The 26,915-nt window shown below is 44.6% G+C and overlaps 4 protein-coding genes across 9 annotated transcripts in view; 1 reads left to right on the top strand and 3 right to left on the bottom strand.

Moving 5' to 3' along the window:
• LOC129604312 (uncharacterized) overlaps positions 1 to 26,915 on the top strand; it is a 52,745-nt gene that overhangs the window by 15,240 nt on the left and 10,590 nt on the right. The window contains exons 2-3 of one of the 6 annotated variants that reach the window (XM_055510146.1): positions 3,309 to 3,535; positions 3,825 to 3,927. The exons of 4 other annotated variants lie outside the window; for them this stretch is intronic. The gene's annotated coding sequence lies outside the window, so the exon portion shown is untranslated. Of the gene's footprint in view, positions 1 to 3,308; positions 3,928 to 26,915 lie in introns of all 6 variants that reach the window. One more of the 6 variants, XM_055510145.1, reaches the window with a different exon arrangement.
• Positions 14,600 to 15,792, bottom strand: LOC129604333 (trace amine-associated receptor 7e-like). The gene is made up of 4 exons (XM_055510275.1): positions 15,778 to 15,792; positions 15,519 to 15,715; positions 15,032 to 15,410; positions 14,600 to 14,863 (listed from the first exon to the last, which is right to left on the bottom strand). The coding sequence occupies exons 1-4, from the start codon at positions 15,790 to 15,792 to the stop codon at positions 14,600 to 14,602; spliced, it is 855 nt and encodes a 284-aa protein (XP_055366250.1).
• On the bottom strand, positions 18,043 to 19,383 carry LOC114859415 (trace amine-associated receptor 7g-like). The gene is made up of 2 exons (XM_029157531.3): positions 19,204 to 19,383; positions 18,043 to 18,917 (listed from the first exon to the last, which is right to left on the bottom strand). Exons 1-2 carry the CDS (start codon positions 19,371 to 19,373, stop codon positions 18,104 to 18,106), a joined length of 984 nt encoding a protein of 327 aa, XP_029013364.1. The 5' UTR covers positions 19,374 to 19,383; the 3' UTR covers positions 18,043 to 18,103.
• Positions 19,861 to 20,729, bottom strand: LOC114859414 (trace amine-associated receptor 9-like). The gene has a single exon (XM_029157530.3). The coding sequence runs from the start codon at positions 20,694 to 20,696 to the stop codon at positions 19,866 to 19,868; it is 831 nt and encodes a 276-aa protein (XP_029013363.1). The 5' UTR covers positions 20,697 to 20,729; the 3' UTR covers positions 19,861 to 19,865.

Raw genomic sequence — 26,915 nt, 5'->3', positions numbered from 1 at the left:
GTCTCTCTCTTTCCTCCTATCTCACTCCCCTTCACCTGAACAATCTGGGTCCCTGGGCTGGCTTTGCCAGCCATTCTGTTTCCCTGCTCTCTCTCACCAGATCACACCCTTGCTCTGGACCACTCCTGCTTCCTATCTTTCCCTAAGTGAATTTAATCAGTAATAAGGTCAACTCCCCACACCTGTGCCTTCCGTTCAGCTTTCCTTTATATAATCACCCAGCCTGCCAGTCTGTGCTAGGTAAAGAGAGATAGATATAAAGATGCTGTTAGGTGAAAGGGAAACAGGGCACAGAGTGGTGTTTAGGTTTGTACTGAAGATTGGGTTAGAGAGTGGAATATAGTTCTCTTTTTCCTGAATTATGCATACTCCAACACAGAAGGTGGGGGTATTGCACTATCCAGTTTGCCAACCGCTAATAAACAAGGAGAAGAAGAAGATGAGTCTGTGTCTGTGCTGGTCATTGACATTGATTGTTGAATTTGTTTTAGTCTGTGTAATGTTGCACGCCATGGGAGTACCCTATTGATGGACTATTTTATTTTCTTCAGCTTACAGAAGCATCCGGAGTTGGGAGAGTTTGTTTGAAGTTTATTTCAGTTCCGCCATGTCTTATTTTCACTGTTGTTAGTCACGCTTTGTGTTGCATGTTAGATGTGCATTGAGGTAAGTCAGCCAGGTTCAGCCATGAACATGGAAACCCACTTTTAACCCTGCGGCTTAAAGCAGCTTAACCCACTTTTGTCATTCACTCTTTGTGTTGCATGTTAGATGTAGGTCATGTGTTTTGGTTCAACTCATGAACAGTATAAGATATAATATTGGAGTACTGGTGACTATATACACAGATTGATTACAGATAAGAAATAGGTGGTGTGATGATGGACAAAAAACAGAAGTGGCTACAAAACAAAACTAAACAGCTAAACACTCAAATCATGGCAGAACCCCCCCCACCACAAGGGCGGTGTCCCAGATGGCCAAACCAGAGAGCCCCAAGGAGGGCGGGTGGAGGGCGGACCGGAGGAGGGACATTAACCCCCCCCCCCCCCCCCCCGACAGTCCATTCAGTCCCCCGAGGGCCCAGGAAGGTCTGGTTGGGTGCGTTGAAACTCATTGATGAGCTCTCCATCCAGAATGTCCCTAGCGGCAACCCAAGACCGTTTCTCCAGGCCGTATCCATCCCCTTGGACTATTAGACTATTGGGGACCTCGCCAGAGGAACCAGAGGTTCACCGACAGGTGCGGAAGGGCTTGAGCCGACTGACGTGGAACGTAGGATGGACCTATAATGACCTGGGTAAGGAGAGCCTAATAGAGACGGGATTGATGATCTTAGATATGGTAAATGGTCCAATGAATTTCTGGGCCAACTTATGCAACAGCACCTTCACCCATTGCTGGTGTGTTAAACCATTAACACAGTCGATAAGCTACGCCAAGTTTCAAGTTTAAAGAGTTTTGATGGAATGGAGTTTTGGTTTTCTTTGATGTTGTCTTTAAGGTTTGTGCTGTGCATCTGTCTTCTGTACTTATAGATTTAGTTAAGCCTGATGAGTTCAGTGCTGTGCAGTATTCGGAGTTGTCTCGAGTGATTGTCTTGTGTTTCATGTTTAGGTTTGTGTGCCCGTTAGGAACGGAGTGTTTTAGTTTGTTAACGTAGTAGTGTTCAGTTCCCTGCATAGCAGCAATTTTTAGTTCTAGCGTTTTGTTTGAGCTTTAGTCTTGCCTTGCAGTGAGTTTATGTTTGTAGTTAATAAATCATTTTATGTTAAACTGTACTTTCTGTGTTTGGGTCGAGCGTTTGGGGTCTTTCCCTCTTCCCCTTCCCCTGCGACCTGGTCAGCAGGATGCAGCCAGGTGAGCGTACCGGTTCAGTGTAGAACAGAGTGTTTTAGTAGCGCGACATGACCGCAGCTGTGTCCCGTAGTGCCATAGCTCTCCGCTCTGCCATGAGCGTCCTGTCCCACTCAGAGTGGATGTTAACTCCGTCCTCTGTCTCCACTGCAACTCCTCTCCTGTCCCCAGTTCCTTGTCAAGCCCCACCGGTTCGGAACCGACGGGGGGGAGTTTATAATATGGTCCTGTCAAGCCCTGCCAGTTAAGAACCGTACGGGGGGAGTTTTAAACTCACAGTCATTTGTAAGCAATCACGCCAAATTTGAAGACTGGAAATCAGTCGGGAGCGCGGCGTCGGTGGCTTTGGGCGCCAAACCTGAGGGTGAAATGCACCAGTTCCTGAACGCCCAAGAGCAGAGGAGCGGTCTCTGCAGGAGCTCCAGGCTTACACAAGTTCATTGTGCAAGATGGGGATGGCCTGAGGAGGAGATGGGGATGGCCTGAGGAGGAGTGGAGCTGACGTCTGGTTCCACTGCTGACGGAACGTGCTTTGGGGGCTTACTTAGCAATGGATGAGGAGCAGGCGGAGGTGTACGATATGCTGAAGGAACCATTATTGGAGAAGTTCGACATCTCGTCTGAGATCTACCGTCAGCGGTTCCGGTCTGCTACAGTCCCGGCAGGAGAATAGCCGACGGGGGCCTACCCCCGTCTGAAAGGGCTGTATGAGCAATGGGTTCGACCAAGGGAGCACTCCAAGGAGGAGATTGGTGAGGCCATCATTTTGGAAACACATTATTATTACATAGATCATTAACACATAGAGAAGGGGATAATGATCTGAGAGGAAGACATAGGAGATCTTGCCAGTGTTAGGGGACTTGTTACGTGCCTGTGGTGGAAATTTCCCATAAAGAAGCAGATGAGAGAATTGTCTTTTGTGTAATTTATTATAAAAATAAAGGAAAATAAAAATAATGGGGAAAGCAAATCAAAAGCATGGATGTTGATCGTGCACATCAACAAACCCAAAACCAGCTGGGGAGATCAGTGCACACACCACGAAGGTGTGATGCAAAGAGCCCACGATCCTCAAGTTGCTTCTGCCTTTTAGCTTCTCTGTCCGACTAAGGTGGAATGTCTTTCTAACCCAATCAAATTACATGCACCATCTCCTCCCTGTCGCAGTGTGTGTGAAGATGTTTACATTCTCACACCTGCGTCGCTGACGGCCAACTATCTGTGAGAAAGGAGCACCAAGTCTCAACAGACAGAGACACAACTCCCCGACCTTGGGTTTGGGAGCTAGAGTTGAGAGTCTATCAGGCAGAGACAACCATTGAACAATCTAGGTGAAATGTCAAATGCATACAGTAAGACAAAACATAATCTATTAATTGCAGAACATGAGTCATAAATCATATAATAACTGCATAGAAATAAGGAAGAAACTATTTTTCCCATAACAGTGCCACTGAGGGGGGACGCTGGAAATCCTGTAAACCTGTCATGCCCGGCCATCGCACGAGCACAGACGAGGGCAGGACTCCAGCCTCTGCCAGACATGAACGTCAGTCTGTTGCAGAAAGGAGATAAAGGGCCAGCAAAATCACGCAGACAAAAACGATCAGACAAGTACCTTGGGTCATCAACCTTGGAGGATGCTGCAGAGCGCCCTAAGAGTGACGGTTGGCAGGTACCGGACAACATTGCTGAGAAGGCTGTATGTACGCACTATGGAAAAGCCACGTCTTGTTGTGCTAACTACAGTAGTTGCCACACACTAGTAATTCACCTGGCTCACTCAATCCTGTGGGTCGGTCAACTGGGCCAACAGAAGACATTTGCATGGCTTAGCTCACGGTTACACTGGCCGACCTTGAATACTAATGTGCATGCATTCTGCAGTTCTTTTGTAGTTCCAGCCTGTCAGAAGACCAGTGCTGTGCCGCAGCCACCACTGCACTCTCTCCCTGTGCTTTCAGAGCAGTTCGGGTGGATCGCAATGGATTTAATAAGACCGCTGAAAAGGTGCGCCGTGGGACATTACTACATCCTGGTCGTTAGTGATTATGCGACAAGATACCCGTAAGTGTTCACACTGTGCACAGCAAGTATCCCACACATCATCCGAGCCCTGGTTCAACTGTTCTCCCAGGTGGGAATACCAGAGGAGATCTTGACAGACCGAGACACCAACTTTACTTTGCAGCTGATGGGGCAGTTATACCGATAGTTGGGCATTGCCGCCATCAGAACGACTCAGTACCATCCACAAACGGACGGACTGGTAGAAAGATTTAACCAGACACTGAAGAACATGCTGGGGAATTTCCTTAATGGCACAGGAAAAGACTGGTATAAGTGGCTTTTCGTTTGTCCTCTTCGCTTACCGGTAGGTTCCCCAACCATCCACTGGGTTCTCTTTCAAGCTCCTCTATGGTTGGCAGGTGCAGGAACCACCAGACCTGTTAAAAAAGGCGTGGGAAGAAGGGTTTGGCGGCCAAGACAGAGGAGAGAGGCATCGTACGGCATTTGCTGGATATGAGGAAACACTTCGAGTAGTACAGAGACGAGGCGAGGGAGAACCTGCGGGCAGCACAGCAGACCCAAAAGTGGTGGTATGACCAGCATGCGAGGTTCCAACAGTACCAACCAGGACAGGAGGTGCTACTCTTACTACCCTCTTCAACGAGCAAGCTGCTGGCGAAGTGGAAAGGCCCATACACCGTGGCCCGGAAGATGGGGCCAGTAACCTATGAGATTTATCATCCAGATAAAAGGAAGACTAAACAGACCTACCACATCAACCTCTTGAAGGAGTGGAAGGAGCCGTCACGAGAAGTGACCAGTGATGAGGAGGAAGTCGGCATGGAAATTGAGAGACCCTGAGAGAATCTGAGAAGAAGCAGTCAGTGCTGAACCTGACTCACCTTGTGGACACCAAGCATCGAGAGTTGCAGGGGCTATTGGTCCGATTCCTGACATTGCTTTGTCAGAGGCCTGGGCGAACAATGTTAATCCACCATGCCATTCACCTCACCTCCACTAAACACCGTCCAAACAGAGGCCGTACTGGGTGCCGGAGCGTCTGAAGCCAATGGCCGATCTAAGCCGCAAGTCTCACAATGGCACAATGGTGGAAGGACCCAAATGCACAGCTTGGCTTGGATAAAAATAGTATTAAATAAAGACGTGGTAAGGCAGGCAATGGTCATACACAGGGTTGGCAAAACAAGGTCCGACAAGGCGTAGGCAAAAGCAGGGTCAAAAGACAAGCAGCAGTCAAAATCACAAGACTGGCTATCAGAGGCTGGACTAGAGACAAGACAAGATTACCAAAACTGGTCATACACAGGAACTGGATTAATGGCAATACTGGAGTGCTGGTGATCAATGAACGCAGACAATCTGGCAAGGTAACGTGGCAAAGGGTGGTGCTTAAATACTGGGAGTGATGATGACTAGATAGGCTGCAGGTGAGTTAATTAGAACCGTAAGTAAAGCTGGCTGAATCTAACAATGCCTAAATGTTGTGGCCGACTACCTGTCGAGGAACCTGACAGGCACTCGGCTTAAAGAGGGGGAAGGTACTGAGACAAACTGCTAGTTTGTCCCCCGCAGACGGAGCAGCGGCCCCGTTTGAACACACGCGCACCCACATCCCAATCAGACCGCACCGCAACTGCTAGCTGCTGGCACTGGACAATAACCCACCTGCTTGTTCAACTCACGCCATACTTTCCCAGACTCCTCACACACACACAGCCTCACGCCCACACAGTAGAGACATACGGTTCCAGCTAATTATTTTGTGCCTTATTTGGTTTCGGTACTTACATCTCGGGAGTAGTCAGACTTCCGTGTCAAAGTAAACTGTGGGTGAAGTGAAGCAGAGTCGGAACGGTGCAGGTCTCAGCTGACAGTTGAAAGTGAATGCTCCTAACTAAATAAACGATCGCTATTTCTCAGACCAAGCTTTCTGCCCATGTCTTTGGTATCGGTGACATCTTGAAAGATTCTGCAACAACACTTGGCGTCTGTCTCCTTGTAGACATTGTTGATCAGCGAGAAGCACCGCGATTCTGCACTGAAATCCAAGCCTGTTTAACAACTGCATTACATATCAGGCTGTTGAAAAGCATTGTTAAAGTAAACGAGTTTATTGTGGTCTGATAAACGATCACACAGAATCACAACGGTAGCATTACTAGAACATACCCATCTTAATTACGCACGCACAAATCGATTTACGCACACACAGATCGGTGTTCGGAAAGTGAATTTCACACTGTGTGAAAAAAACTCTGCAGTCACCTGAGTTGCCGGTAAATCGTTGCTCCGAGGTGCGCTCCAGGTGCCACCGGCTCAGGTTGTGGTGGCAGAGGGACTGGGGAAACTCCGTAATCTACTCAATCTGTTGGGAGATGCAGCGAGACAAGCCGTGGAGCTTGGCTTCGGTCCAAGCCTGTTGAGCCTGGATCCGTTGTTCCTGCGCCCGGCAGGTAAGTGCCAGGCAAAAATCAGGGTCTTACAGAGTTGCTAACTCTTACACAGGTTGGCAACACATCCGTCTGGCTCAGCTTCGGTACAGGCAAGGAGATTCCACAGGGATTCGTCAACTTACAGACAACTACCCCAAAGCATCAAGTAAGCAAGTAACATCACAGCTCGTTCCTCCAGCTTTTTGTCCATCCACATTTATACTCTGGATGGACCTCCTGTTCACATAATCCACTTCATTTTCAGAAGGTGTATTGATGGGAATATGTGTGCCATCAATGCATCCAACCACATTTGGAAGTCCTGGAGGGGATTTTAATAATTAATTTATTTCCAGAGGTCACAGCGAGATGTTATTGACTGATCATCATTTGTCTGATTAGCTTTACTGAAACAAATTAAATACCACATATCTGCAACCCTGTGAAACTCCTCTTTAATGGCTCTGAAGAGTTTGTGGCTGTCACAGTCTCTGGTCCTGTTCCTTGTTTTATTTTGAAGTCCTTCCTGTCTGTCACGTTTTGGTTCTGATCTCCGCCATTATTTTGAAAGGACTTCCTGTTCATGTCATGTCACAGCTGTTCCCTGTTTCTACCGGTCATTAGCCACACCTGCATGTCATCATTAATCAGTTCAGTGTATTTAAGCACCACCTCTTACCCTAGCACTTCGCCAGATTGTTTAGTTCGTCTTCGCATGCATTCACCGCCATCCTGCGTTTTTGTTCTTGTCTCGACTCGTGTTTCGATCATTGTTTTGTCTACCGTTACCGAGCCTTGCCTAATCCCTGCCTGCATTGTCTGCAGAACCTGTCTGGTAATTACCGTGCCTGTTTTATGACTACGAATCTGCCTCGTCCTGAACGGTACTTCTATCTCTGCCTACACGGTTAACGAACGGTCTGTCCACGGAACTGAGCCTGTCTGAACCCTTACATTGATCCTGTCTGCTTACCTGTGTATGACTCTGCCTGATCCTGACTCTGAGTTTGGGAATAAATTCCCTTTGTTTTCATACCCCAGTCTGTCTGTGCCGTGCATGTGGGTCCGCCGCCTTTGACGTTCTGACAGTGGCCAGCAAACACAACAAAGATTTAAAAGAAAAAAATGTGCTTGAGGACGAGGCACACTTTTCAAACTATTCTACATACAATGGTCTTACTAATGTGCTCAGCATCCAGTGTTATAAAGAAAACTACTGTTTGCAAAAAATCCTAACCCAACAAATCTGCTCGGATTTACGAGCACGGCCACAATAGGAACGAAGCGTTCTGCTAAGAGCATAAGAAACTATGAGGTCTTTAAGATAAAAAGAAGCTTTATCATTAATCCGAATGGCATCATGTTATATTGGATGAAATGTTCCGGAGTAATAAATGAACTAATTTCAGATGCCCATGGGCTTAACGGAAAAGGTCGAGCTTCGTTTGTTACGGGCGAGGGGCAAACAAGACCGAACGGTTACTAAAGTTAGAACGAGGGTCAAACTAGACTTCACGAGATTCTAAAAACACGCTCCTTGAGCGGGGAGAACTACGGCTCTCACGGAGCCGGGAGGAGAACGCGCTCACACTGAGCGGAGGCTTCAGGCACTACGGCCGACGTGCTTCTAGCACACAGCTCTGTGCAATCCCTTGCACAGACACCTGGCCGCAACCGGCAGACCAGGTCGCAGGGAACACAGGAGAGGGGGGAGACCCCAAATGCACGACCCAGACACAGAAGGTACAATTAACATTAACGATTTATTTAAATACAACGTAAATTCTCTGCACAGCAGGACTCAGTTCAACACAAAGGAAGAACTAAAAATCACTGCATTGCAGGAAAACGATAAACAACCTAATTCACTATCTAAACTAAACGCTCCGTACACTACGGGCAAAAATCCTAAACATGGAACATAAGACCTAAACATAAGACACTCACAAAACTTACGTGGTGGGACAGGACATAAACAAAACCAAAACTCCTTTGCTTCACAAACTTTCCTCAACGTAACAACGGGGTAGCATCCAGCTACACCGAGCGTACACACCAGCCATGTGTCAAACAAAAAACATCCCTTAAATACACAAACCAAACAGGTGGGTCAACTAATTACACAGGAAATTAAATTCAACCATAGACCCACATCAAAACCCCAGGAGCGCCTCTAGCGGCGCGGAGGCAGAACGTCACATCGTTAGATATTTTGCCTGAGCCACCCGGTCAACACAATCATCCATACAAGGCAACGAAAATGAATCAGGTTTTGTGATGGCATTTAATTTGCAATAGTCATTACAGAAACAAACTGTCTGATCAGGTTTTGGCACAAGCATAGAGGGGGAACTCCACAGGATATTGCTGGCAACGTCAAAATATATGATCCAGTAGGTATTGAACATCTTGATCCATCAGTGCACATTTGTAGGATGGACGCGATAGGCATGCTGCTTGATAAGTTTGGTCGTGCACGTCAATATCATGGCTAAGCAACTGGGTTTGGGTCGGAACGTCATTGAACAGATTTGCGTTATTCTTAATGAGACTCTTAATGTCGGATCTGGTGATTCGGACAAATGGGCAAGGTACCCTTCCAACTCTGACAGTATTTCTGAATTACAAAGACGAGGCCTGGGAGTAGAGACATGTTTATCATTCAGTTCATCATCCACTGGATTGTAGGTCTGCTGCTTAAACTTCCCCAGTTGGGGACAGACAATCAGACAATCCTGTAGCATGGTCTACGGGCACTAAATGCCTGGCCAAACAACGGATAAAGCATCATAGACATATGTGATGCTTTATATGACCTCTCAGTCACGTGTTGCTATAGCTAACTTTGCAAAATGTCTTTGCTTCATTGGACATTCCTTTGCGGTGGAAAATGGTTTTACAATGTGTAGCCATATAAGCTAATTGATGGGGCTGCGTTGGTCAGCATGATCAGCTGCACATAGGCTGTTGGACGCCAAAACATTTTACTTCACTTTTCTGGTCGTTCACATAAAGGCTCACAGACTACCACTGCTAACTCCTACCCAGGATTTAAACAACCGTTGCTCCAAATGAGCCTATAAAACAGAGTAAACAACAGACAACAACAAATAAACCCATGTTGTTGGGAGGTTTCTGAAACTGCTGCTGAGTAAATTGACAATGAGCGTGAAATGCTGCAGGACTACTATGATGGTGCTGAGAGTCCGCATGAGGGGGATCCAATTCTAAACTTGGTTTTAGCATTTTTAGAGACTCTGACAATGTGCTTGACCCACATGTATACACTGTCATTGGCAAAATACGGTACAGTTCCTGTGTCCTGTGTTAAGGTGCTGAATAAGAAACAGCTGAGCAACCTGAGTGGACACAGTTTGGAGGAGGAGACTGCCAGTGGTGGATTTTACCCTTCACTGGAAAGATCAGCCCAGGTGGTCCACACACTCGTGTGCACTGTGGTGAAACAGAAGCTGTTTTATGGACTGTACATGGCTGACTTTACCCTATTATCTGGTGTTTTTAATGCATTTACTGAACTGTGGAGTGTGACTGGTACAGACGAAGGACTGTAGGGTGACCTCTGTATTACCGCACTTGCTGTGGCCGCTGTAGTTGGAGCACAAAGTCTGCGGCCAAAATGAGCGGCTATTGCTTTTCTAGGCCAGCGTTGATAAAGAAATATCTTGTTCTTTTTCTCTGTCTTTCTCGCTCTCCCTCTCTGAGTGTGTGGTGTGTGAGAGTGTGCATAGTGACGTTTTTTGATTTTTGTGAATTGTTTTCATATTGTGTAGAGTGTTTCCACAACTGTCGTAGTGCAGGTGTCTTCTGTGGGGTTTTGATGATGTTACGGGGGTTTCTTAGGCATAGGGTTTCGGGTGAATGGCGTCTAGAGAGACGCCTTCACTCTCGCTCCGTCACGTAGTCATCTTCCTCAAACAGCCTAGTTGAAAGTGGCCTAGTTATTAATGATTTCTCCGCTTGTCACGCCGTCAACTAAAATATTTATTTTTTGTGCCCCCTCACCCCGCCTGACACTTCCACAGCAGCAGGGAAAGATGAGGCAAATGTCGCTGTGGAGGAGGCCGACTCATAAGCTTTGTCAACTGCAGAGATCTCATTCGGCTGATGTTTATACGCTGCAGTAGATTACTAGTTTCTTACTTTTGGTAAGGTTGCTGACTATTTTCCTGACACTGGTAAATTTATTAAGTCGATTGTTTTATTGGATGAGCGAAAATGTTTTAGGTTGTGAAAATTTGTTACTGGTCTGAGGAAGAAAGTTATGTTAAAGAGGCACCTAAGGACACTTAAATAGGAATGTTTGGTGTGTGAAAGGCTGTTTTGCTCCTTTGTTTGTTACATCTCTTGTTATTGTCTCTCTTCTATTCAGTCTTTAAGGATTTGTTCTTTTAATATAAATGAGGGAAGAGATAGACAGAAAGGGGCTTTGGTGGCTGAATTATTTAATCAAAAATGTTTGTATTATTGATGGGAAGTTCAGCTCTTTTTACAGATTCTGCTCTTTTTGCTTGGCTCTGCTCAAAGAGCTGGCTCTTGTAGCTCCCCATTTACTTCTACATGTAATTTATCATCACTGTGTGCCTTATATTTTAGCTGAATTGATCAATTATAGATGGTTTATGTGTTTCTAAGCATTTGTTTCTTCCATGTTTTCATAAAAACCTTATTATATTGCAGTTTTCTACTTAAAAAAATAAACAAATACACAAGAATGTTTCAAGGAACACGCCGGAATAATGTTGATGTGGTGCAAATGTTGAATGTGTTGTTAGCAGCACAGTTAAAGATGGAGTATGTTTTTTAAACACTGACCAACACAGTGGGTACTTGTGGTATATATAAAGTTTTGTGCTCCAGTCAGGGTCATACCTTACTTGTGCATGGTTGAACTGGTTATTTATTCATGCATTAATTCGTTTTTCCCCTTCCATTTTTTACCATTATTGTCATTGTTATTTAATTGGGTACAAGATGATATGATTGGAGTCAGTTAAGTTTGAGTTGTGTCCTAAATAGAGGATTTTTTTAAATCTCAAATTGAAATTCTTTCTCCCTCTCTTTTTCCTCCTCTCTTTTCATCACCTGAATGTTTTCTCATCACGATTGCATTGGTTTGTCTGAGTTCTGTCCTGTTTCACTATAAATAAAACCCTGCATTGGACCTTGGTTCTCTGGTTCTACATCCATACAGTACTTGAACGTATGTTCCAGTAAATGACAAAGTGAAAGCTTCCTATGATCATTTGCTCAGTCTAGACGCATTAATCACACTCACCAGCAGAATTGACCAGATATTTTTACACTCCAATGATTTGAGGTGGGTGGCACTGGTAAAACTTGCCAAATCAACCATGCAAATCATTCACTGTGGCAACCCCTGATGGAACAAGCCAAAAGAAGTTACCTGGTTTTCTATCCTCCATTGATAACAATGTACTGCAAAACTAATGGAGCAATAATATTTAATAAAATAAATAATTTGTTAATTATGGAGTCAGTTCCAGCAATATCAAACTATGTTGGGGGCTGAATATTAAAAAAATCATGAATAAAAACCAGAACATTTTCATTTTGTTTTTTACATTCAACATCAACATCATCAACAACATTTACACAGGATGTACAACTACAGAATATGCACTTGCACACGCACAAATAAACAGGGTAAAGTAAAACCAATTTAGCAGTGGAAATGCAATCCTATATGCATGTCTACAAGATAAAAAAAATTCCATCAGTCTACAAAATGTTTTCCTGACAAGAGTGTTGCTGAAGTATCCTAAATGTAATGATGATTTTGATTGATTTTCTAAACCAGGGGTAGAAAAAGACATAAATTACTGGATTCAGACATGAATTCATTAATAACAGTGAGTTTAAAAAAGTGTTAGTTGAAGAAGACATCATGAGATTGTAGCCAGAGAGAGACACACAAAAATAGGGACAGTAACACATGAGAAACACAGCAACAACCACACCCAGAGTCCTGGCTGCTTTCAGCTCTGACCTCTGAACAGTCACAGTCAGTGAACGCTGCAGTTTAACAGCTGTAACGTGGGAGCGCATGGAACGAGCCTGAGACACAGCCACCACAAACACCCTCACATACAGGATGATAATGGCTGAGATGGGGAGGATGAAGCCTAACACAAGGTGAACAGGTCCGTTTATGTTAACCACACATTGTCCGTAGCAGGAGTTAAACCTGCCTGGTTCATGCAGGTTTTCTTTGAACATCATGAAAGTGTAAAAACTACAATAAACCCAACACAATAGAACACAGACGTGAACTCGCCTTTGACTGATGTGGTTAAAGTAACGTAGAGGGTCACATATGGCCAGATAACGGTCCACTGAGATCAGCACCATGTTTGCTATAGAAGAACAAATAGTGTTAAAGCCTAGGAAGAAAAACAGAGCACAAGGCAGGTCACCCAGGAGCCAGCAGGGTTCTGTTAAGAGGATCTGAAACGGCATCACAATGAGACCCACGAGGAAATCAGAGAAAGCCAGAGAGAGGAGGAGGAGGTTGGTGGGAGTGTGGAGCTGCCTGGAGGGAGAGAACAGCATTTCTGTGAAAACCACAACATGACAACCAAATCAGCATGACATAATAATCACCACTACAACATAATAATTCAAACACATGAATCAATGCCTGAAGTGGGAGATGGAGATGATGACCAGCAGGTTGAGACACACAGTGAGTAAAGAGATGCAGGACAGCACAGAGTAAGTGAGCATTGCCTCAGACTGAGGACGCAGGTGCTTCCTACAGGAGGAGTTGACGAGCTGTGGAAAGCAGAGTTCAAGCACCTCCAACGTCTTCATCACCAGAGACAATGAGACAGGATGCTGTTAATCCTGGTCTCTGAGCAAACCTGTCACACAGGCAATTTATCCCTTTGCTCCTTCACCCTGCCCTCTCTCATCTTGCCTTTCTCTCCTCTAACCCTGATTCCTTCTCCTCCTTCTTTGTGTATGTCACACTCATCATCATCCACATATTCATTACCATTTGAAATTACAAAATGTCCCATCATGTATTTTGTTTCTATAGCTATTTAAGACTTGGTTAACATACAATAAAATGATTTGACTTGACAGGTGACCAATCTCAGATCTCATGTCTTCAAAAATCTGGGCCTCCACAAATCAACCAGCAGGGACTCTCTAAAGTTGTTAGAATCATTTTGATTACCAAAAATGTATTGAATTATATTGTACAACATAAATATAGCCTATATATCTTCTTTTTCTGCTTTTGCTAGTGGACTTTAACACACACACTCAGTCTGAACCTGAGAGGTTTTGTTCACATGGCTAAGCTGCGACCGATGGACGTAATCACTATCAGTAGTTCTATTTACATGAATTACACATTCTCTGTTGCAGAAGTCATTTAAAATAGCCCCAGGTACTTTCCACTATTTGGTGTCTGACTTGGATGTGCTGTCAGGCTAGATGGCAGTGTGATCTATTCTAACAACTGAACACATCCAATTATAATTTGGTGTGACCTGGGCAAACCTGACAAATTCATTAGAATTGATGTCTTGGCCATCAGTCACCATTAAAATGAACAGTTTCTGACTTCGATTCACAGAAGCTGGCGCTTTTTATGGTGACAAGAAAAATGTCAGTCATATTTGAAACATTTTGAAATTTATAGGCAGTAAATCAGTTCCCTTTGTGGCAAATTATGTAATGCACACATTGTTGCAGCAATTTATTATCCGCATGAGTTGCTTCTGCATAGATGTCATTACTGCTGTCGTTATACTGTATTTACATTCATAATGAGTAAAAGCAGCTGGCAATGATAGAATTACATCTTTATATTTTGTGGCTTTCCTCAAGTTTTAGGTATATATATATGGGCTCTGGCTGATGGTTCTTTTTCAACTTTTCTGGATTTCTGCTCTCGAATGCCACTGAATTAAAACATGTATAGAACAGTAAAAAAGAAAAAACTTGTTATGGAGTCTATTCTGACAGAATCATTGTCTGTTGTTGGCTGATTATTGAAAACTCATTCCGTAAATAAAAAGAACAACTTTATTTAGTTTTGTTTTTCACATCAGGGGACTTAATTTGTGTGAGGAACTACATTGCATGATGTACTGTAGTAGAGAATATGCACTTAAACAAGCAGAATAAAGTAAATCCTGCACAAAGTTAAATAGTTAAAATACACAGATAGCAACACTGCCATCTGAAAGAAAATAAGGTTACAGGTATGTAGGTTTATCAGTCTACAAAATGTTTTCCTGACAAGAGTTTTGCTGAAGTATCTTAAGTGTAACAATGATTTTGATGGATTTTCTAAACCAGGGGTAGAAAAAGGCGTAAATCAATGGGTTCAGACAGGAGTTTAGTAATATCAGACAGTTTATAAAAGTATTAACTGAAGAACCCATCATGAGGTTATAGCCAGAGAGAGACACACAAAAATATGGACAGTAACACATTAGAAACACAGCAACAACCACACCCAGAGTCCTGGCTGCTTTCAGCTCTGACCTCTGAACAGTCACAGTCAGTGAACGCTGCAATTTAACAGCTGCAACGTGGGAGCGCATGGAACGAGCCTGAGACACAGCCACCACAAACACCCTCACATACAGGATGATGATGGCTGAGATGGGGAGGATGAAGCCTAACACAAGATGAACAGGTCCGTTTACGTTAACCACACATTGTCCGTGGCAGGAGTTAAACCTGCCTGGTTGCTTCAGGTTGTCTTTTAACATCATGAAGGTGTAAAAACCACAATAAAGCCAACACGACAGAACACAGACCCGAACTCGCCTTTGACTTATGTTGTTTAGGTAACGCAGAGGTTCACATATGGCAACATAACGGTCCACCGAGATCAGCACCATGTTCGCTATAGAGGAACAAATAGTGTTAAAGCCAAAGAAGAAAAAGACAGCACACATCAGGTCACCAAGGGGCCAACAGGGCTCTGTTAATAGGATCTGAAACGGCATCACAACAAGACCAACAATGAAATCAGACACAGCCAGAGAGAGGAGGAGGAGGTTGGTGGGAGTGTGGAGTTGCCTGGAGGGAGAGAACAGCATTTCTGTGAAAACCACAACATGACAACCAAATCAGCATGATAGATTGATCACCACTACAACATAATAATTCAAACACATGAAACAATGCCTGAAGTGGGAGATGGAGATGATGACCAGCAGGTTGAGACACACAGTGAGTAAAGAGATGCAGGACAGCACAGAGTAAGTGAGCATTGCCTCAGACTGAGGACGCAGGTGCTTCCTACAGGAGGAGTTGACGAGCTGTGGAAAGCAGAGTTCAAGCACCTTCAGTGTCTCCATCACCAGAGACAAGGAGACAGGATGCTGTTAATCCTGGACTCTGAGCAAACCTGTCACAAAGGCAATTTATCCCTCTGCTTCTTCACCCTCCCCTCTCTCATCCTGTTTTTCTTTCGTTCTCTAACACAATTCCTCCTCCTCTCTCTTTGTGTATGTCACACTCATCATCATCTACATTTTGATATAGTTGCTGACCTTAGAGTCAGATAAACACACACACACACACACACACACACACACACACACACATATATATATATATATATATATTTCATTGGAATGTTATGTGACCAACACTATAAGACCAACAAAAAGTGGTACAATTGTGAAGTAGAACGAAAATTATAAGTAGTAGTTTTTTTTTTACAAATAAAAACAGAAAAGTACAGTGTACATAAGTATACAGCCCCCTTTTCTCTGAGTGCATCCAATTGCCTGAAGACTTTGCCTGATGATCAAATGTTGACTTTACCTGTGTGTAACTTAATCTCAATACAAACACAGCTGTTCTGCACTGTACTGCACCACCGTCCACCTCTCTTTCAAATAACATTCCAACAAAATATTCATGCCTGTGGTCATAATGTGAGAAAATGTGGAAAAGTTAAAGGGGTATAAATACTTTTGCAAACAACTGAGTTACCGTTCAAAAATTTGGTGTCACAAAGACAATTGTGTATTTTCCATTAAAAGTCACACTTTTATTTACCAGCATGAGTTGTAAAATGAATGGAAAATATAGTCTCATTGAAAAGGTTAAAAATAATGATTTGTATTTGAAATAATAATGTTTTTTAATCCTCAAACTTTGCTCCTTTGGCAGGCCTTTGGCATTCTGGTTGTTAATTTGTTGAGGTAATCTGGTAATCTGGGCCTTCTGACCCAATGAGTAATGAGTAAATTGTACCATTACTACACTGCAGTGACAGTTGCTGGAAATGGGCCTCTATACATCCAAGTAAATATTGCAGCAAAAATCAGACATTTGCAGCTAGAATAGTCTTATAACACATTAGTGATGTAAACAGTGCAGTTCTGAATCATTCATTGCAAAAAAGTGCCTTTCTGTCAAAAATAAGGACATTTCTAAGTGATAAAGTTTTGAACGGTAGTGTATATATATATATATATATATATATATATATATATATATACTGTATAGCATTATAGATTGATTCTAATGTTGATAATATCGATACCAACGCTAGTACTGTATTTGTATCGATTAATTGATCGATGGATTGATGCCCTGACAAAAATATCAATACATTGGTTGAGATTTTACTCGTCTGCACTGCTGCCATTTTTTCAAAGAGGCGACCTAACTATCTTGTCTGTCTGCGTCTCTAAGTGGCTGTGTGTAAGCGACTCCTGCTCAAAGCCTTTTGCTTTGAGATCTCATGAGATCAGCTCACTTTGAACCTGAATGGTTCTCTGCTGGTCTTCACATCCACTACTCATCCATCCATCTATTTTCCACGCAGACCAGCCGAGAGACATACTGTAGTCCCTCCAGTGTGTCCTAGGTCTTCCCCAGGGCCTCCTACTGGTCGAACATGCCTAGAACACCTCCCCAGGGAGGCGTCAAGGGGGCATCCGAAACAGATGCCAGAGCCAATTTAGCTGGCTTATCTCGGTGTGAAGAAGCAGCGAATCTGCTCTGAGCTGCTCACAGGTGACAGTGCGAACCAAGCTCCTGCTCCAATTGTACAGAAGGTGGACAGCCTTCAGCAAAGGTCCATGGAGCACCCCCCACAGAATGCTATGGGGGACACAGTCAAATGCCTTCTCCAGGTCCACAAAACACACGTGGACTGGTTGGGCAAACTCCCACAACCCCTCAAACATACTAGTGAGGATATAGAGCTGTTTCAGTGTTTCATGACCAGGTCGAGAACCAAATTGTTTTTAGTTTTTTTTCATAAAAACTGAACTTTTTAAAAAACAGTACTGATATGAAATATGCAGACAGAGCCAAGTAACAGCAGATATATTTTTAATGTGTGTTTCATTTTCCTAACACACTAAACCTCTTTAATATTAGGTTTTGTTAGCTGATCCATCCATACTAACTGCCAGTCAGTCATGTCAGTCTATTAAAAACACTCCTACACTACACTACCTACACATTTTTTAAAAAGTGTATATAAGAATTGTGTTACATCTATTTCTTTTCAGTGCTGTTTTAGTCGAGTAAGGTACTTTACTAACTTCTTTTCAATATGTACAGTACATAAAGAATATTAAATATATTATGTTTCCTTGAAGCTCAGTTGTGTAGCATAGGTCAGAAAACCAGCACAAAAATATGTGACAACCCTATTCTAGGCATCATAGCGTCTCTTCGAGGAGGCACTTGACAGAGCTCACAAACATGTTCTGTAGCCAAATACAAACATAGTAACACATAGTTTACTTCAGTACTTTGGCCTGACAGGAATTAGACTTCAGTATCTGAAGGGTAATAATCAGTTTGACACATTTTCTGAACCATGGGTAGAAAAAGGCATAAATCACAGGATTCAGACAGGAGTTAATTATCACCAGAAAGAATATGAAGGTGTTCGCCAAAGAACCCATCATGAAGTTGTAGGCTGAGAGAGAGATACCATAATATGGACAGTAGCACATGAGGAACACAACAACAACCACACCCAGAGTCCTGGCTGCTTTCAGCTCTGACTTCTGAACAGTCACAGTCAGTGAACGCTGCAGTTTAACAGCTGCAACGTGGGAGCGCATGGAACGAGCTTGAGACACAGCCACAACAAACACCCTCACATACAGGATGATGATGGCTGAGATGGGGATGATGAAGCTTATCACAATGTCTACAGCTCCATTTACATTAATCACACATTCTCCATAGCAAGAGTTAAATCTGCCTATTTGCCTCAGGTTATCAATTAAAAACAGAAGGTTATAGAGAACAGAGTAAAACCAACACAGGAGAATAAAACGTTTAACTGTCCTTTGGGTGATTTTGTTGTAATAACTTAAAGGGATACAGATGGCCACATAACGGTCGACTGATATCAGCACCATGCTTACTATTGATGCAGGAACACTGATAAAGGGTAGAAGTGAGCACAAAACACACGCTAAGTCACCCAGGAGCCAGCAGGGTTCAGCTAAAAGAATCTGAAAAGGTGACACGAGGAGACCAACAAGGAAATCAGAGACAGCCAGAGAGAGGAGGAGGAGGTTGGTGGGAGTGTGGAGCTGCCTGGAGGGAGAGAACAGCATCATATTATAAACTGCATCATCACCTGTGGGGATGATTAAGAAAACTGCACATTTTAAACATGTTTTATAAAACATATAGTGTGGAGCTGCCTGGAGGGAGACAACAAGAGCATTGTCAAGTACAGTGTAAAAAAACAGCTTTAAGAGGATGTTATGTGTTTAGGAACAAAGGTTTCCTCAAACAACAAAGAAAAAATTGCTCCAAATGACGTTGTTCACCTAGACTCATTACATTAAACTATTAGAACTAAGACATTTCTTTGTGCCTGAAGTGGGAGATGGAGATGATGACCAGCAGGTTGAGAACCACAGTGATCAGAGAAAAGCAGGGCAGCAGGGAATAGATCAGCACGGACTCGGTTTGACTGCGTGGGCGCTTCTTGCATGAGGTGTTGAGCTGTGGAAAGCACAGTTCAGCTTCCTCCAGTGTCTCCATCACCAGAGAAGCTGCTGAACACTAACAGCTTTCTGTCATACTGTTCATTTATGTGTCTCTGCTCCCTCCTCCCTCACTCGTTGTCTCCTAGACACCCTCACGCAATGCCACATTTGTCCTTCCATTTGTTTTTTTTTAGATAATGCAATTTCTGAAATTATTATTAGGAGTTGTAGAGACACTACTCTTTATTGCTTGCTTCTTTGAATCTGTCATGATTTAGTTTTTTTTTTTAATTTCATTTATCTTCTCTGTAGTTCAGCCTTTGGTGCATTTAAATCAGTCTTTAAATTACGGCCAATTCAGACTTAATCTGAGATGTGAGACATGTGCAGACAAGAACTTTAACATTGTTTAAGCAGAGGTCAAGTAATACAATATTTAGTGCCACCTGAGCTTACATCATACTACACCACAACTCTTCACTAAGATATGTATGTTATAGACAAGAACTGCTTCACATTTGTGTTTTTTATGATCATTAAAAGTTTATTACAGTACTTTGGTGTAACAAGAACGAGACTTCAGTATCTGAAGGGTAACAATAAGTTTGATACATTTTCTGAACCACGGATAGACAAAGGCATAAATCACAGGATTCAGACAGGAGTTAAATACTACCATGATAAACATAACAATGTTTGTTGAAGAACTCGTCATGAGGTTATAGCCAGACAGCGAAATGCTGTAATATGGACAGTAACACATGAGAAACACAGCAACAACTACACCCAGAGTTCTGGCTGCTTTCAGCTCTGACCTCTGAACAGTCACAATCAATGAATGCTGCAGTTTAACACCTGTAAAGTGGGAGCGCATGGAACGAGCTTGAGACACAGCCACCACAAACACCCTCACATACAGGATGATGATGGATGAGATGGGAATAATAAATCTCATCACTAGATCAACAGTACCATTTATAGTAATCACACATTCTCCATAACAGGAGTTAAACCTGCCTAATTGCCTCAGGTTATCACATAAAAACAGAAGGTTATAGAGAGCAGAGAAAGCCCAACACAGGAGAATAAGGACTTTAACTGTCTTTTGAGTGAATTTTGTGGGGTAACGTAAAGGGTCACAGACGGCCACGTAACGGTCAACTGATATGAGGATCATGTTACCCGCGGTGGCAGGAACACTAATAAAAGGTAGAACCGTGCACAGAACACATGCCAGGTCACCCAACAACCAGCAGGGTTCAACTAAAAGAATCTGAAATGGCCCTGCAAGGAGACCAACGAGGAAATCAGACACAGCCAGAGAGAGTAGGAGGAGGTTGGTGGGAGTGTGGAGCTGCCTGGAGGGAGAGAATAGCATTATTTAATATTACAAACAATTACAACAACAGTGTAATAGAAATAAGAGCTTTAGCAGGATATTTTTTATCTAGAACTAAGTTCCAAGGATATGTTCAAATAATATAATATCAAAGGGATCCTTGAACCACAAGGATGCAACTGAGTCTCACTGCAACAATATATAGGACATTTGTTTGTGCCTGAAGTGGGAGATGGAGATGATGACCAGCAGGTTGAGAACCACAGTGATCAGAGAAAAGCAGGGCATCAGTGTATAGATGAGCAAGGCCTCGGTTTGACTGCGTGGGCGCTTCTTGCATGAGTTGTTGAACAGTGGAAAGCACAGTTCAGCTTCCTCCAGTGTCTCCATCACCAGAGAAGTTGCTAAACACTAGCAGCTTTCTGTCATACTGTTCATTTATGTGCCTCTGCTCCCTCCTCCCTCACCCGTTGTCTCCTAGACACCCGCACATGATGCCACACCTTTGCTTCACTTTAGTGTAAAAGTTTTGTCTGATGCAAGGTCTTAAAATATTATTATTGACATGCAGTGACACTACTCTGTCTTGTCTTTCTTATTATTATTCTTTATTCTTTCAAACATTTCACCTTTCAATCAATGTTTAAAGGAAAACACAGATTTTGAATGGGGGCTGCCCAAAACGATCTCGGGTAGTATGTAAAAATGAAGGGACATTCAGATTCCTCCATATTATTTATGCAGAGAAATTATCAGTTATTCCACTGCAAAAGTCTTCTGATACAGCTCAAGACTTTTTGCCTTGAGCTCACAGACTACAACTGGTGCTTCCTGGTTTCCTCTGTACCTGCCCCAGCATTGGTCCGCCTTAGAGGGGGCGGAGCCAGCCTGCTGGACCAATGCTGCTCTGTCCACTATTGTTTTTCCTCGCATACGCTTAGGGCACTAATATTCAATTGCTGGAGGTCCTGCTGGTTCAGACAGCAAGCACTTCAGCACGCACAGTCTGATATTCATGGTTAGTTGTATGGGCCAGAGTTAAGCGAGTTACTTCGTATGGAGGAGGACGAGGCTGCCCGTGAGGAACCGGTGTTTTGTATCATGTCGCGTCCACGTTAACTAGCGACCGACTTCCAAATGCCGCCCCGGTTGCTCTTAGTTACGGGAGCTGTTTGTAGTGGAGGCAGTGTCAATGTTTTGTTAATGCCTTGTCCTCTGTACACGATCCAAGTAAATAGAGTCTTACAATAAACAACCTTGTAGTAGCTGGTGAATCTGCCCAGAACGTGATGGCTGCAGACGTTGTGGGAATCGGTGAGGCATCCATGCTGTGGTCTGTGTCCTCCAGCTGCTGTGGTATCAGAGCTTCCACCCCGGCTTCTGGTTGTTGTTCAGGCACTTCTTCTTCGGTTCTTCTGCTGATGGTGGGAAAGGAGTCCAGATCTGGATTTACCCTCATTGCGCTCAGTTCTGCATTAGGATAGAGAGCAGAAACAATAAGGTTGCTGTCCGGTGGTGAAGAGTCAGATTGCCTCTTTCAGAGTTCAGTGGTTTCCTGACGTTTTTTTTCTGCTCCGGCTGGAACTTTCACAAAAAAAACAGATCTGGCAACAACCATGTCTTCCCTAAAGTATTCCCTCACTGTCAGGCCCCACTAAGACCCGGATCCCTCGTCTCTTGAAAAACTTCACTCTGGAAACGTGCTCCACTTGCGGTGTGGACCACGGGTAGATCAAAGACCTTGTCTGTACGGACGAAAACTCGGTTCCACGAACCAACCCTTAGAAACCACCAGAGCAGACTTTGAGCTACAGTAATTGAGAAAATGTAATAGTGATTTTTATTTTAATCTAATCAATTTTTCTATCCAGACAGGTGAGCAGTCCTCCCAGCTCTGAATGTCTGTAGACGTTTGGCAGGTGAGCGACCCTAGTCCTCAGAACTATCGTCCCTGGTCACACCATCCAGACGACCTGCAGCAAATCCTGTTCCATGACGTCAAAAAATGTGGTGAAAATTTCCTATAAAGAGGCAGATGAGAGAGTTGTCTTTTGTGTGATTTATTATAAAAATACACGAAAATAAAAATATTGGGGAAAGCAAATCAAAAACATGTATGTTGATCGTGCACATCAACAAACCAAAAACCAGCTGGGGAGATCAGCGCACACACCACGAAGGTGTGATGCAAGGAGCCCACAATCCTCAAGTTGCTTCTGTCTTTTAACCCCTCTGACTACGGTGGAATGTCTGTTTAGCCCAATCAAATTGAATACATCATCCGATCCCTGTTGCCGTGTGTGTGGAGATGTTTACATTCGCACACCAGCATCACTGGCGTCTGATTATCAATGAGGAAGGAGTGCCAGGTCTCAACAAACAGAGAGATACAACTCCCAAACCCAATGGCCTTGGCTGGTTGCACCCCCTTGGAAGGGGTGCAACCAGCTGCTGAAACCAAGCAAATCTGTTAAGTAAACAATCGGAGCAAAAAAATAAATAAATAAATAAAAATAAATAAATAAAAGGCAGGGATGTACCTTAGGCTAACACATTCATAACTAAACAATTTTTGTACTGTGGTTTACCTTGGAGATTAATACTAATACCAATAATAGTGCTAAGGTATGTGCACATACTAATTCAAACATATACATACAATATACATACATATGTGCATTATTATAAATATCCCATACTACTTAATAAAAGTCATGACATACAACACCACAAATTCCATATTCACACATTATTCATATTGGTAGTGATAAGTATCAATAATACTTACAGTTGGATTTGGAAAGTGTCCCACTACAAGGTTAGTAAGGCTGTAGCTTAACATTATTCACCCAAAGGGTGAGGCAGACGTTGGTGCATGAACAATGTCACTTGTGGAAGCCAGGGTGATGTGAGGGGCTCCGCCACTACGCCCATCCAGCAAGCAGAGGAAGGAATCCCAGCAGCCAGGGAGCCCACACACCTTCAGTTCCAGGAGGGCAGGTGTTGCAACCCAAGCCGCCCACACAGAGCCCCCCAGGTAGAGCTGCAGCAGCCACAGAGACAGCACCCGAGGCCAGAGTGGGCCACCGGGGGTCAACGCTGTCCGCCCCATGAGAACCAGAGGCAAACACTCCCCCCGGCGGGAGGGTCGGCCTGAAAGAGTAGAGCCCGAGGACCCACGGTCCGTAGGGAGCCCGCCAGAAGATGCCCCTGCACCCAGAGTGGGGCCCGCCCCCAGCCCACCACCCCCACATGGGCGGAGCGGGGCCTACCTCATCGGCCCGACCTCATCCCCTGGCGCTACAGCGGCCTGCAGCACAAGGCCAGCAATTGGTGGGGTCAGCAGAAAAGAGACCACCCAGGCAGACGATCATCGTACCCCGGGCGAAAAACCGGACCCCCCACACTTCAACCGCACCACACGCATACCAACTCACACAAACACAGACGCATACACCCACCCACATGTGCAACACACATCATCACATCAACACACACACACACCAAAGACTCTCTCACAACAAACTAGTCAATCATACGTGAACCAATGCGCTCTCAGATACATTCTCGCACCCACACCATTCGCTTGATCGCATTCGTGGGGAGGGTAGGTCTCCGGCCTGCCGTCCATGTGGCCCCAGGCAGGGACCGCAGCTCCTCCCAAGCCCCGACCAACCCCCCCAACCCGGGGGAGGCAGAGGGCAGCAGAAAAAGGTCCCCCAGAACCCTGCAACCCAGCTTGGACGTGAGTGTGTGGAACTAAAGTGCACTGAAGGTGGGTGACACCTCCAGGAGCACAACCGCTGGCTGACGGTGTGTCCCCCGGACAGTGCCCCCCCTCGCCCTAAATGTCTTTTTGCAGTTAAAACTGGGTGGTGATCTCTCCATCAGGGCCAGTGGCCGAGGCCACAACTGGCCTCAGCCCCAGGCCCCAGTGAAAGAGCCCACCCCCGGGCCTAAATGTATGTGTATGTAGCTAAGTATGACGAACTTTGGGAGATACCCAATTACCCAATTCTCCGGGGGGTCCAGCAGACAGAGCCATCAATAGGAAGGCTCCGTCTACTGGCCCCCCCGGAAGGAGCCCCCAGATTCCTGGACAAGTGTGTATGACTAATGCAATTAAAACTGCAGAGCATCCCACTTGGAAGGGACGGAACCACTTCCCAGTAGCCCCGGTCCCTCCATCAGCAGGACGCCCCTTGCAGACCTAAGTGGATGAATGCGGAGAAATGTAGTTGGGAAGCAGAGCGCCAGGGTCCGCAGAGCCAGGTTCCCGACTAGCTCTGCTACCTATCCCACCACCCCCCACAACCCCCAGCCAGGAAGGGACAGCCGAGACCCAGGGACCGCAGTACTACTGCCCAGGCGCCACACGCAGCACAGCCAGAGCCATCCTCACCCTTCTTTCACACTTACCCGTTCTCTCGCTCAAGTATGCCCATGCTCGCCCCTTGTAGTGTGACACTCAAACCCACACACATACTCTGCGGTTGTGCATTGAGGGCCAGCCTCCGCCCAGGGCCCAATGAAGGTTCTAGCCTGAGTAGTCCGCCAACCCCCCCTGCAACAGGCCCGAGCAGTTACCAGAGGGCGTCGGACCGCTAGGGCAGGCAGCGCCCCACCCGAGCAGGGGCAGCGCCCCAGGGGAGAGACACCCCTCCGGGCACAGGCAGGCACCCGCAGAGGGAGTCCCCCGGACGCAGGTCACCCAGGTCTCCACCCCCAGGTCCGCCCCCGCACACCGGCAGGGAGGCCCGCCTCCGGCTCCCCGGAGACAGGCACACGCCAACCCTCAAAATGGTCCCACCCCGGCACAGGGCCGCCGGTCTCAGCAGCCACCACACCCCCGCCGCAGGGGACCCATGCGGCCAGCCCAGAGTCCACCAGTCCCGTTGTCCCGGTCCCTTAGGTAGGCAGGCACCCCCAACCACCAGTCACCCCTCCACCACTGTGCCAGACATGACGCAGAACCCGAGCCCCACGCATCCTTACCTGGAAATGGAATCAATCAGAGTATAGTTTTTGGTCATTGATTTGATGAAGCAGACAATGTGTCTAAGGTGGTATAATCTAACAAGCTGTTCAGGTATTGAGTAATGCTTATTTTTTTTTTAGTTTTCCAGTTCATGAGGATGATTTTCTTTGCGACACAGAGGGCAGAAAGAAGTGTGTGTGATGAGTTTGTCTCTAGATCAAGCCCACTTAGATCTCCTAGAAGACAAAGTGTAGGGGCTGCTGGGATTGGACAGCTTAACTGGGTTGACAGGTGTTCACATACACTTTGCCAAAATTGCTGCACAGGTGAACATGACCAGAATGCATGTAGGAATCTATCTGCTGTGTTATCTGTACAGTGAGGGCAATTTGAGTTTGTGAGACCCATTTGGAACATCCTTTGTCCTGTATAGTGAGTTCTATGAAGAATTTTGTATTGTATTAGTTGTAAATTTGTATTTTTTGTCATTCTGAATAAATTAGAACATATGTTATTCCAGAACGTGTAATTAGTGGTGAAATTGAGATCCGCTTCCCATTTAGAGATCGGAAGGCTCACTGTCTGGTCTACATTGGAAATTAAGATATAGATTTTGGATACTGTCCTTTTCCCTGATATATCAATAAATCGCTCTATTACTGGTGGTGGTTGCATGTGGATGGCAGTATTCTTACTTTTTGCATTAAGTATTGACTTTAGTTGTTGGTATTCTAAGAAATTGGCACTAGTGAGTTCATAGTGAGACACTAGTTCTTCAAAAGAGGTAAACTTGTCTCTTGTGAAAACATGTTTCAGATGTGTTATCCCTCTGATATGCCAAGTTGGAAAGTGTATTGCCTTTTTGTTTTGTATGATGTCTGTATTGTTCCAGAGTGTTATGGGAAAAATTGTCTCTTCCTTATTTCTATGTCTCTTCCTTACCTCTATGCAGTTATTATATGATTTATGACTTATGTTCTGCAATTAATATCTTATGTTTTGTCTTACTGTATGCATTTGACATTTCACCTACATTGTTCAATGGTTGTCTCTGCCTGATAGACTCAACTCTAGCTCCCAAACCCAAGGTCGGCGAGTTGTGTCTCTGTCTGTTGAGACTTGGTGCTCCTTTCTCACAGATAGTTGGACGTCAGCGATGCAGGTGTGAGAATGTAAATATCTTCACACACACTGCAACAGGGAGGAGATGGTGCATGTAATTTGATTGGGTTAGAAAGACATTCCACCCTAGTCGGACAGAGAAGCTAAAAGGCAGAAGC

This window comes from Betta splendens, chromosome 7 (assembly GCF_900634795.4).
Source record: "Betta splendens chromosome 7, fBetSpl5.4, whole genome shotgun sequence".
Classification (NCBI taxonomy): domain Eukaryota; kingdom Metazoa; phylum Chordata; class Actinopteri; order Anabantiformes; family Osphronemidae; genus Betta; species Betta splendens.
Note: the sequence above shows the minus strand (reverse complement) of the source record. Positions and strands in the feature narration are given on the sequence as shown.

Bases quoted from the DNA above. Each gene is read 5' to 3' on its own strand.
- LOC129604333 (XM_055510275.1), bottom strand. The intron at 15,411-15,518 runs GCATTGTTTCAT...CTCTCCCTCCAG, and splicing joins ATCTCCATCTCCCACTTCAG to GCAACTCCACACTCCCACCA. The intron at 14,864-15,031 runs GTAAACGGACCT...GTTCAGAGGTCA, and splicing joins ACGGACAATGTGTGGTTAAC to GAGCTGAAAGCAGCCAGGAC.
- LOC114859415 (XM_029157531.3), bottom strand. From the start codon at position 19,373: ATGGAGACACTGGAGGAAGCTGAACTGTGCTTTCCACAGCTCAACACC. The intron at 18,918-19,203 runs GCACAAAGAAAT...CTCTCCCTCCAG, and splicing joins ATCTCCATCTCCCACTTCAG to GCAGCTCCACACTCCCACCA.
- LOC114859414 (XM_029157530.3), bottom strand. From the start codon at position 20,696: ATGCTATTCTCTCCCTCCAGGCAGCTCCACACTCCCACCAACCTCCTC.